Below are 12649 nucleotides of genomic sequence, written 5' to 3'. Positions count from 1 at the left end.
GACTTTTTGTACACGTATTGTTTTCTCTCCGAATTCATTTCTTTTTCTTTTACAGGACCAACAAGTGCCGTGATTGGACGCGTACCCTTTGTGGAGCGATAGCGCGCAGCCACCAGTCATTTCTCCACATCAGATTAACATTGCAAACACTGCTGGTCACATTACCTCACCCACATCAAAGGCTGCCTCCTGAAAGGCTCAGTGGAATATTAGCAGAGATTTACAGCCCTCATCTCTATGCTTCAGAAACCTGCTGATCTGAAGTAATCTCCCTCCCCCTCTCACTTTTCTGTGTTCTATGTGTGAAGTTGGCCAACACTTTAATGACCCATTTACAAAACTTTTACACCTGCAAAGATAAGCTTTTACAACTCAGCCAGCCCCTCAGGCGCTAAACCCTACCTGTTACTCAAGGTAACGGCCTTTATTAGCTTTTGAAAAATATGTAACCGCAACAATTAACATTTATCACACTGTTTATCAAAGCCGTATCTCACCAGAGAGGAGGAGAGGGAGGATACAATGTGTCAAGATCAAGAGTCTAACAGCGTGATCGCCCCTCCAGCAGTTTAGAGAAGCCCGTCGCTACGAGTGCTTTCATTTCATTTTCTACGAGAAATATTTGACCCGAATTCAAAAAAGTTCACTTGCTTTTTCTGAAACTTATTTGAAAAAAATTACAACGACAAAAAAAACTAAAACATTATCAGCGAATCATAAAGTTGATGTAAGGATAAGCAACAGTTTGCTGTGGTCCTGTGGCTGTAAACACAACTGTATTCATCAGAATAAAATAAAGAAATACAACCACTGTTACTTCATTTTAATAATTGTCATTTTGACTCTTCTTTTGCTAAGTGGCCTGCAGCTGAACTTCTAGTATTCACACACAGGCATTAGTAAACATGTGAGCAGATGGCATTAGCGAAGGCTGTTCTGTTTTTGTCCTAAACTTTCCTCAGGAGTCCAGAGAGTTAACAGGGAATCTGAGCTGGAGGTGAATCCTTATGACATTTTCTCCGGAGCCAATGAACTCCACTTTGGGAACTTGCATTCCCAAGTGGAAGCTCTGGCTTGGAAGGGAATGGAGACGGCCTGTCGCTTGGCCTTGATTTACAGGGTGTCTCCGCCTGCCAAGAGCAACAAATCACAACATTATGGCCCTCTGAATTGAGAGTGAAGCCCACATCCAAAGAATAAGGAAAAGAGAAAAGGAAAAGAAAGAAAGAGGAGAGAGGGTGTCTCACACAAAATGACACACCTCATCTCCAAAAGCCTGTGTGGTTAGAATTGGATATGTCACCCTTGCAGAAGGAAATTAGTTCGCTCTGAAACCTTTAACTTCTTCAGCAAAAAGGGCAGAGCAGTCCTGCTGGGGTGACACAAGCTTAGGGAGCGCGTGCACGAGTTTCAATCACTATTGCAAAAACAGGATGGATTATACATTCTAGACAAACGGTTGGCAACATGCCTGCTTCCATCATTAAGTGTCTGAGAGTAACAGTGTGCTCCACTCGGTCTGGAGGGTCTTAGTAATTAGTCAAAGCTCTCTTTGAGGAGAGACAGTCCTTCAGTCGTCTGGGTGGCTTCAGACGCCAGTCTGAAGTGTAGCAAAGTGTGGGAGGAACAGGATTTTAGTCAGGAAGTCTACCTCGAGGGCAGCAAGAAAGCGACAGGCACTTCAGCCTTTTACCAAAGCCAAATGAGAGCACACGTCTCTGTAACTTGTCATGATAGTGGCTACAGTGAAAAGATCTCTTTATAATAGCATATATTCATACTGAGGATTTTTCGCAATGTAATAGTGTTCAATAGTGTCTTGAAAATTGCATTTCCTAAATAAATTGTGTTTTAATTATCTGATCTACAACATTAAAAAGCTGCTGAATGAAAAAAAAAAAAATCAAACAAACAAAGCGAAACCTGTTTATAGATATATATAGTAAGTTTTCCTCATGTTATTGTCTGATCTACCAAACCTGTTTTGTAAGTTGTTAGGGTGTATTCTGAGTGCAGTCTGAGCCACTACGCACATGAAAACAAAGCTGCCGATGAGGAAAATATCATAAAGCCCGATGTTTACAATCGGATTTCTACAATTTCCCCCAAATGACAGATGTCAGAAACATTTATTCAAAGCCAGTTACTAAACATTGTCACTGTCATCAACAGCGGAGCTCCATGCGGTAGGTGGCACTTGTGAAAACCTCCGACGTGTGCATGTTGACCAGATGGGACAGACCTCAACACCAAGGTGGCCAAATTCTTCCTTTCTGCCTGTGCACACATACTAGATATCCATACGATCACACACACACACACACACACACACACACACACACACACACACACACACAACACACAACACACAACACACAACACACGAACAGACATCCTGCCAGCCACAAGCCACTACCTCAAAACATCCCTCACATCTGACCTTATAACTGTGGACTTAAAATCTCTGTAATTACAGAGAGTGTTTCAACTTAGCAAGTAAACATAGCAGCAGAAATAGACACTTCAACTACTATATAGGAGTGTGCTGGTGCCATAGCACATTTCTATTCATAGCTGACTGGAATTAGTGGCTTGTGTCACAGCTCACTATAATGAACTTGCAGCAGAGTCAGTTACAGTTGCAGACAGCTAAGAAATGGTACTACCAATACTCCTGCACATATTAACACACAGAAACATAAAAATACACACGCAAAAAAAAAAAAACGTATTTATGAAAAGCTATGGTTAAACATGATCTAATCATTTAGCCTCAACCCATAACTTCCTATTGGTTTCACAGCACAATTGTTTTGTGCGTGAACTATAGTGTGCTACAGCTGTGGGTGAAATAATTTCATCCCCAGCAACTGTAGAAGCAACAACACCATCTATCAATATTGAAGGTGAAAGGTTTGAAGTTATATCCACGCACCTACCTAATTATCAGTGGAGAGTGACAGTGAAAAAAATGAATGTCTTACAGGAGGGAAAGTTGAATATATGGAAAGGACAGATTTTTATGATAAAACAAAGGAAACAGTGTACGTCAAACAGACTCCATCTCTCATACTGTAAACTCTGAGGTAAACTAATCTCAAATTTCAGACAGGGTTGTACGCTTTAAGGTTGCACTGCAGTCCCCTGAAGACTTAAAAAAGGAGTGTTGAGTGTTATTAAGTAGTTGGCTGAGGGAGTGGTGGGTTTGACAGACAGGGCAAATGGCCCTTTGGGGAGCACAGGGCTGGTCTGCTCCATTGAGAATCTACAGGGTGAGGTCCTCTTTGGGTTGTGGCACCTGTGGAGCATAAACACACCAGGGGAGGACAGCTTTCCTTTCAGCCGGGCCGATCTTCTGTTTAGCTTTCCTTCCACTAAAAACATCCCCTAACAGACAATCCAGACCTCCTCCAGCCCAGGCGCCACAGGAAGAACTGAAGAGCCCTGGAACCACGGTCGGTGAGCGGCACAATGCTCTCCCACCTCTGTTTACCTAAATCTACTTCCTCCATTCCCTCCACCTCAGGTGGCCTTATAGCCCTGGTCACCAAAGCGCGCAAACACAAGGAGGATAAATACACCAGCAGGGCTCAGGGAAGCTGTGGAGGCCATCACTGGTGTTTCCCCAGATCAGGTTTATAAGACAAACAAGTGGAAGGGAATCATGCTGGGACTCTGTTAGCGGTGATAAATGAATTCACGTATTATGGTAAACACATGGGCAATGTGTGTGTGTGTGTGTGTGTGTGTGTGTGTGTGTATATTTGTGAGTGCCTCTGTGCTTCATAGGCACAATCTCATGAGAGCTTGATAGCAGCTTCATGCAGATGTTGATCTTGTCCTATTTGAGAGCCACTTTGAGTGCTTAGTGAAATTATTCAGCACTTACAGCATGGGCCAGAGCGCAGCCCGCAGGGGAACCCGATAAACAAACAACAGAGAATTATTCAGGGTTTAAACACTTAAACACCCACTTCAGCAGAGTCTTTAAAGTGGGTGATTAAAACGGGCACTGAGCTCCCACAGAAAACCCAGAACCACCACAGAGGCCTCAGTCACCGAGAGTTTATCAGTGAAACCGAGAGTTTCTCCCTGTATATATACATATATATAAATATATATATAAATGTGCACAGCACATTTATTGTGCTGTGCATGTATAGAGCATGCAGTTACTTTGCTGGTGTTTCTAAGGTTTTGCAGGTTTGGTATGGTAATTGCATGACACTTACACTCAAGAGCTTTCCTTGCTGATATCTCTGGTCTATCTTTACTCAAATATGAAAGGAAAATAGTTTATGACCCTTTTTAAAACGGCATTAGTGTGTCTAAGAGCATATTCACACATCAAAAGATACGTCAAAAGATACTACAGATACAGATACATACAGATATGTGAGATTTACAGCAATGATGATGTCTAGCTAATATAAAACATTTAGGTGAATTGTCTGCTCCGACTTCCACACTGTTTACACTATTTAGTATAACACAAGCCTGTCAGTGGCTTTCCATTTCAATCCGGTCAAGTTTTAACACAAAAGAAAACAAAAGAGCAGAACGCGCTCAAAATTGATCTATTCTTTAGAGTTGTGAGATAAATGCCACCCTCAAGTGAGGAACAAAGCCTTGCAGCCACAGAGACACTTTGATCAACAGCTATCCGTTGCTCCAAACTGAGCATATATTTGGGGAAACAAAGCACAATCTCAGCTGCTAATCCCCTGAGATTCAGAGCACATTCTCGTAGAAGCCTTTGATCTCTGAAGTGCATCCGGACAGCTGACTCCCGACATATCGCACACTTACATGCACACGCATGAAAAGATATGCACATAAATGAGCATTGCGCCCTGACTATTAATACGGCAAATACGCCGTTTTATTTCTCACACCACCAACAGTGACAGGAGATGATGGCTTTTACAAATTTTAAACCTTTTACCTGTTAAATAATTCAGAAACTAAACAGATTCAGTCCTGCATTTCCTAAGATCGGGCATGTGTGGTATAATGGCCAGTGAGAAATACAGAGGGAGAAGCGGGGGAGGGAAATGCTTTCGCTTTCCCCCCCCAAAAAAAAGGTAGAAGGAAAAACCTGATCAAATGTCGACATGCCACTAGAGCTTTATCTTACTCTCAACCAGCATCTTTCTTTCACAGAAATCCTTTCCAGAAGGCATCATTCACAAGCTTTTAGTAATCTGTGCGACATACGATGCCTGATGTGACATTAAAGCCACCTCCACATCCTCGAACCTCCCAGTCCCCGAGCTACGTTGATGTCAGCCCAAGACTTCCACCGCATCTTCTCATGGGAAAAAAGGAAGAAAAAAAAAAAAAAAAAATCACAGAGCCCCTCTATGGCCAGGTGCTACCCCTCCTCCCAAAGGCGAGGGCTTTTCTTCTCTTTAGAGTGTGGCTCCAAACTTTTCTCCCAGCCTCTTCAAAGAGCAACAACAGGCCCTTGGTCCCTTGGGAGCACAGAGGGGGTAGAGCCCGGTGGGAGAGGGGCATACGTCACACAGCACGCACAAGAGGCCAGCCGGTGGGAAAAGAAAACGCACAGGGAAAAAGACAGAAAGCAGGAGAGAAAGAGGATGAGGAGTCTGTATTTGAAAGGTGCTTTCAGCTTCGAGACAAGGGCCCTCGCTTTGTGGAAAACGACAAGGAAAGAAAAAGCACAACAGCAGAAGCGAAAAACGAAGGGGGCGCAAAACCTGCCACGTCTTTTATCAGACTTGGAGGCTGAGGGAATGCGTTTAAAAGCTTTAGGCCTATTTCCAAAGAAACCTTTCTACTTTCAAAAAAAACCTAAAAAAAATCAAAGACCTTGCAACCAACTGTGAGACAAGGGGGTTGGGGGCAGAAGTTCCACTGTGATTCACTTTTGAGTTGCATTCGGTCGTCAGATGTACCTTTGCTTTTGTCTGTCTTCCATACAAACTGATGGAAGTTCAGTGGAAGAAAAAAAAACCTAAGTTTTGGATTTGTAGGAGCAGCAGCTCAGGAAGACTTGGAAGAGGTGGAAGGAGAGTGGAGGGGATGGGGGGAGGTGGTCTTTTTACTACACAGAGGGTAAGGCTTCACAGAGGAGGAGGAGGAGGAGGAGCCATCAGTGTCACTACAGACACCTCCCTGCGTGGCCCACTTCAAATGCAGTCTCATTTCATCAGCAGCAACCGTCACACAGGGCCACAGGGTAAACGCAACAAACAGATGGAGGTTAGGAAGGGAAGATGGAGGAGAGGGGAGCACCAGAGGAGGGGGCGGTTTTAACCACAGAAAGGGGTAACTTGTGAGGAAAGCCATTAAAATAGAATACATTTGAAGTCAGTCCTGACGCCCGACAACCATAATGGTCGTGTCTTTTATACGATGCCAAAGGAAGCAACCTTATAAACTCGCCACCAGAAATTTGAACTCCCAAGTCCTACGTTGTGAAAATCTTCGGCCATATCGATGTCTATGTCAGCAACAGAAATCTACAGGCCGCACAGAACACATCGGATTTATGGGTGGGTGTAGACACCATGCTGTACACAGGGGAGAAAGTGTGCTGAGGTTCATATGACCTGGATCTCATGTGTTGAGACCCGCAGATCCACCTGTCCACACCACTCACTCACAGTCCGCCCGGCTCGACCAACCGACGGCGTATCTGACCGCACACCTCACGAACGGCTGCAGAGCACAGAGTCTGCATGGAAACACCACACAGTCTTTTAGGTGCATCTTTATCTTCTCTGCATACTCAGCAATATCAGAACCATTAATAGAGACAAACTAATGTGAGCCGCTCCTCACCACAGTGATTTCTTTAGGATCTGCATTGTTCCTACGGGGAATAAGGTTTTGGGAAAGTTTGGATCAAAAGAATTCCAAGCACGGACTCCCCACTGTTGACACCCGACCCACATTCTCCCGGACCCTGGTTCAGCTGGGAGGGGGGGCTCAAAGAACAGCGGCTATAAATAACTATCTCACCAGGTATTCCATACAATATAGACAACTTTTAAAGCTAAGAGAGCAGACTTGCATTCTCTCACGTAAAAGGTTAGCTTCTGTTTTTGTCTGAGAGCACCGTGGGGTCGAGCTTTTAAAGCTCTCACACAACGTTAAGACTTCTAATGGGATACGGCGAAGATTTCCTCTAGCGAAGGGGAATAGATTCAATTTGAGGAATAATTCAAAATTCTAGATCATTTTTAACAGGAATATTTTCTAGAGCATATTTTTCAAGAAAAATAATCTTCACACATTGAATTAATCAATAAATATTTTGGAAAAGGTTGGGACTCTGTACCATTTGTGTAATTCTTCTTAAGAGGGCAGAAACATCAACACATCAAACATCAACTTATTTAGCATGGTGCTTACATAACTATGAAATAAATATTTTTAAGCTTTGGGAAAGCTACTGAAAATTACTGAAAGTTACGTCACATCTCAACACTGCTCGTAAACTACGCTGCCACAGATTGATGAAAAACCGTGACTTTACATCATAAATCAGTCCCTCTAGGATTTCACCTTCTTTGTGATTGTTATTGTCAAACATGTTTGTTTTTGCTGCAGATTTTCTGAAAAGTTCCAATGCAATTTGCAGAAGTTTAGGTCTTTTTTTTTTTTTTTTTTTTTTTTTTTTGCAATAATTTTGCAGAAATTGGCCAAACTTGCAAGCCGAAGAAAAAAAACAGATTTTTTTTTTTTTTTTTTTTTCAAACTAAGACCTAATGACGAAACATATGTAATCACTTCCTGTATTACTACGTAGACTGCACATCCCAGAAATAAATGGAAATACTTTAGTTTGTTTTTATTGAATCCTTGACCCACTAAAAGTGACATCGTTTTACAGAAGAAGACTCCATCTTCTGTAAAAATGCCAATATTCATGTTATGCATGCTGTATGCCTCAGCACAAAGTATAATCTCATAAAACTGTAAAGCTGTAAAAAAAACTCAGGTGGTTTAACACATACTGTATGATAAGAATAACGCAGGGAAAGGCAACGATCGGTGACCTAATTCTTACGATAAGACAAGATTTCCCGTGAAGCCCATCACCACCACTTCAGACACTTTTTTTGATGTAAGGATGTAGTTTATTTTGATCATGAGAGGTTAAAGAGACTTGTTCACTGTAAATGAGGCGTTTTCTGTTTGGGAGAGGTTTACTTTGTGCAGAAGAGCCTTCAGCAGAGCTTCTTCTGAGCACTTTTAATGCGGTGAAAATTACAGCAAACTCCTACAAATGTGTCAGATATTGATTGAATTTAATGACACAATATCCCGATTTCCTGGAGGGAGTGGTCATTATAGATTTACTTCAATTAATTTAATGATCACGAAACAAAAGAGAAAAGCACCAAAATAAATTATGTGGAAACACCTCTCTTCTTTTATTCATTCTCCCTCTGAATTTTAAAAGCCATTAGCCATCCAGACTTGAATTATTTATACAAGCTGAACTACGCCAACTCTAAATTGTTAAAAAACATCCAGCCCTTTCGGCAGGGGCCCCTTCCACCCTGGGCCAAAACTTCACACACACCACTGTTGTTGGGAAAAGAAGCACGTGAAAATGTCGTGAAACAAAGTAATGAATGTTTGTTTTTGTGGTAATAATTTATGGTAATTGAATGGTAATACTGTGGGTTCAAATGCTTAAATTGCCCAAAGCATACGAACCCCACTAAACACATGAGCAGCGACGTAAATAGAAGGGATTTTCTGCTGCAGCAGCGTCTTCATGCTCCAAAGGGAAATATAGATTCAGGTGTTTCTTACAGTCACTCAACAAAAAAACGTCCCTTAGACACAACACCTGCTTTGAGAACCAACGTTTTACTATATGAATAGGTAAACTGCAGCGCTGGACACGTTGTAATCATCAACTATAACACCACGTAGGTGCCAACCTCCCAACACCCTGTAACACACTTTAACCTGCACTTTGTCATAAATAACCCATCATGCAACACAGCTGGAGAAAAAACAGTGGCGGACTTTAGACCTGATATAGGTGGGAATTGGAAAATATTTCTGTTGTCCAAGACTTCCTCAATTTGTGTTTGCCTACTGCTCACCTTCATGCTGATAACTCCCCACACCAAAGGCACATTTTTTGAAAGGATCTCACCCCGCGTGTGCACGTGTGTCGAGCTTGCGTGATAACCAGTATAAAGACGTGGCATAACATGACCTTTACAAAAGAACTGCTGCATCTTAACGGAGTATTTCATCATAATGAGCAAATGACTGGCAAAAAGGAGGGAAAATGAAATCGACTGTTTACTACGCCAAGCAGCTACATGCCGCTGATGATAGGATTCTCCTTTTTCACAAATGGTGGGCAACTAAAGGAGCTGTCAAGTATTATAAAAGGAAAATCCTGCGACACAAATCACAACTGAATATTACAGTAGGTACGTCAATGTGTTCAAAATGAAATAGATCCTGGATTTTTGGGCTGTATTCAAGAGATAGATGCATTTCTTCTGCAAGTGTCTGGATCGTGGGCGGAGGAACTGATTTTCCTTCTTTTTTTTTTTTTGATGGGCTCCAATTCCTCAAACATGCTGCCTTTGAGGAAGGCATCGCTAACCAAAGAGGCTTAAGGCTCCTCTGAAGCAATTCCAAAGGATTTCCCCACTTGACAACAACAGCCCAGTGTTTACGGTACTGCCAAAATACAAAACAAGCATGACCTCCAACATTTCTCCCCAGCCTTTACAATCCACACTTGTCACCAGACTGTCACACTGCAATGCTTTCAACTCAGGCTTGATCTATTGTTACCTAACAAAACAAAACAACAACAAACCCTCAGATCAGTGCTTAGGCTGATCATTGGTTCCCTACGTGCGTAGATTAGAGCTCAACCAAAGCAGTATTAAAATGTATTGTTTCATTTTGTCAGCGAAACAGGACAGCAAAAAAAAAAAAAAGGGACTGCAACACATGAAACTGAGATGTTCCTGTTCACTTCAAGAGCTTCGGAGTACATTTTAAGCTTGCAAATATCTCCCTGTCTAAAAAAAACAAAACAGCAACATTTACCTCCCTGTGTGCAGCCAACATGAACTTCTCCCTCCACCACTGTAAAAAGTTTATCAAAAAGTTTGTGAGGACTTTGAGACATCGGCAGAGGAAATGTAGCCTCGTGCTAAAGTAGTGGCAAGGTGAAGCGCAGCTTTAAAAAAATATATATATTTTTTTTTTTTTTTTTTTTTTTTAAACGCCGCACGTGAAACGAACACAAACATCGTAAAGAGGCAACACATTTGATATGAAAACAGCAGGAATTTCTGCTTCACTGTAAATAAACCGGTGGACAGAGTCTCACTCACCCGCGTCGTCAAGCCGCAGTTATTCTTGTGGTGACAGTCCTGCTGCTCGAGGCGAGAGCTCGTGCAGTAGTATTTCTGCTTCACGAGCCAGTCGTCGATTCCCTTCCTCGCCAAACAGGCATTGACTACAAAGCTGTCGCCTGAAAACACACGCGCACGCACACACACACGCACACACACACGCACACACACACACACACGCACACACAAGCGCATTATTAGCGGCTACAAACTACGTTTCCTCGGTGCTGCAAGCAGTCCGGTCTTCAAAGAGTCGGACAGCAACGAGCTGGAGACGGAGATGAGACCAGAAACTGCTTCGCTGTTCTCAAACTGACCCAAATTGCTCAGAAATATATGAAAGTGCATGACACAAAAGAGGGAAAGAAGAAGTGCGCTTACCTTCAGGACTCTCCCTCGGTTTACAAATAGCGGCTTGAGAGAAAGAAAGACAGGAGACAATGAATGTGTTACTCGAAAGTATCGCAGCAACTACAGCTGTGATTTTCCTCTCAGGAATAGGAAAGCTTACCATGTTTCGAGTGCAGTTTACCCATTTCTATGCATCGAGTTGGAGTTGAAAACCATCAGATGAATATAATCCAAAGAAAAGAAAAAATAAAGAGAGGCGGGCTGCGATATCCAGACAGAGGAGCGTCCGTGGAGACGGAGAGCAGACTGCGCTCGGTACAGGACCGCACGACTGGGAGCCAAACGAGCCTTTGATCCAGAGCGCCGCCGCTGACAAGACACACAAAAGACAATAGGCTGTGCGACTTCCTGTCGGCGCTTTCAGAATAAAACCCGTGGACTCCATGGCACGTAAACTAGGCATGCGCCAAACGAAATAGAGATGACATACAGTGTTGAAAAAGAACAAATACTTGCATTGCATTCATGCTCTTACATATTATAAATGTAAAGCCCGAAAATATCAACAGTGCCTTAATTTGTCCCCCCGCAATTTTTAAACTTGTAAACGTCTGTAAACCAAAAATTGGTGCAGTTAAACTGTCTACTTAAACTATTAAAGTAACTGATCAAAAACAACCCCGCAGCAACCCGTCCGTGTTGCTGCTTAATATATTTTTATTATGAAAATAAAAAGTCATGACTTCCGGGTTCAGGTGACTTCTTCTGGCTGACTTGATGCAGCTCGCTCAGCTCTCCCCGCTCGTGTCTCTCTTCAAAGCGCTGAAGAGATGTCAACAATAAGATCAGGATTTAGAGCTACGTCACCCCAGAGTGCCAGCAAGTGCGTGTAAACGCTCTGAACTTCCCTGCATTGTTTTCAGTCGTTCTCATAAACGGGAGTTCTGGGGACTTCGTGTAGGTGTGCCGTGGCGTCTGCAGTTTTGGGGGAAACCATGTCAGTTCAAATGGATCCAAATCAAAACGTGGAGTTTTTAATGTTTTATTTGAGGGCAAGTGGAAATTGAGCAAAATGCAAAAGAAAGTTTCTAGTTGTGAAAATTGTCTCTCAGGTCAGCTCTGATACATTTTCTACATCTGACATCACAAATCATTTGCCACAAGATCTTTGTCATAACACCTTTGCCGTAGCATGCCAGCATAACTTGAAATGGGCTCCCTCTTGACTGTAATATAAACCATATTAACAATTATCCTGTCACATGGGTTTCCTGGGGACAAAATGATATCACATGTGGCTCTGTGGTCAGTGCACATCTGTGTTTGGGGTCTCTGACATGAGAATAAGGGTCTTATTGGAGTGAGGCAGCAGATGAAGGCAGGCTAAGATTCTTTTGATGTCTTCATAAAACAGAAGCTGCAGCGCCATTTCATGCCAGGCTGCCAGTAGCTCAGTGTGACAGTAATACAACACAGTGGGCATCATCTTGTGACAAAAGAACTGGTAACGCTCCAGACATTTTCTTAAGAGATGCCATGCTAATGCTCCAATAATTATCAATGTAAGAATAGACTTTGACATTAATCACATTCTAAAATTGATTATTTATCTCTGGTTGGCAGTTTGAGTTTTCCCCAAAATACCAACTGAGTCGATTGTATGATGTGAAAAATTTGGAAATATGTTTCTGTTCAATAAAAAAAAAAAAAAAGATACACTATACAATGCAATGTTTTCGTCTTTAGATTAGTATGCTCATTGGAGGACCAGGCTGAACATGTATAATGTGCTTCCATTGTTATATAAGATAAAAAGTTTTTGTTTTTTCATGAGAAACTATCATGTGTTTTCGACTTTGAAATGATCTGATCGATCAGCTTCGATGAACTAATAAAAAGAGGAGTCTCCTTGATATGCTGTA

General features: G+C 42.3%; 1 protein-coding gene across 2 annotated transcripts in view; it reads right to left on the bottom strand.

Moving 5' to 3' along the window:
- nkd1 (NKD inhibitor of WNT signaling pathway 1) overlaps window positions 1-11069 on the bottom strand; it is a 28747-nt gene extending 17678 nt beyond the window's left edge. For both annotated transcript variants that reach the window (XM_069174163.1, XM_069174164.1), the window contains exons 1-3: window positions 10888-11069; window positions 10758-10790; window positions 10356-10495 (exon numbers count right to left, since the gene is read on the bottom strand). In XM_069174163.1, coding sequence (XP_069030264.1) covers window positions 10356-10495; window positions 10758-10790; window positions 10888-10912 — 198 coding nt within the window. In that variant the 5' untranslated portion in view covers window positions 10913-11069. The remainder of the gene's footprint in view (window positions 1-10355; window positions 10496-10757; window positions 10791-10887) is intronic.
- Between the last annotated feature and the right edge of the window lie 1580 nt (window positions 11070-12649).

Source organism: Embiotoca jacksoni, unplaced genomic scaffold (assembly GCF_022577435.1).
Source record: "Embiotoca jacksoni isolate LCO1_2020_lvr unplaced genomic scaffold, fEmbJac1.0.p SCAF_6, whole genome shotgun sequence".
Taxonomy (NCBI): Eukaryota; Metazoa; Chordata; class Actinopteri; family Embiotocidae; genus Embiotoca; species Embiotoca jacksoni.
This window is presented reverse-complemented; position numbering and strand designations above follow the sequence as displayed.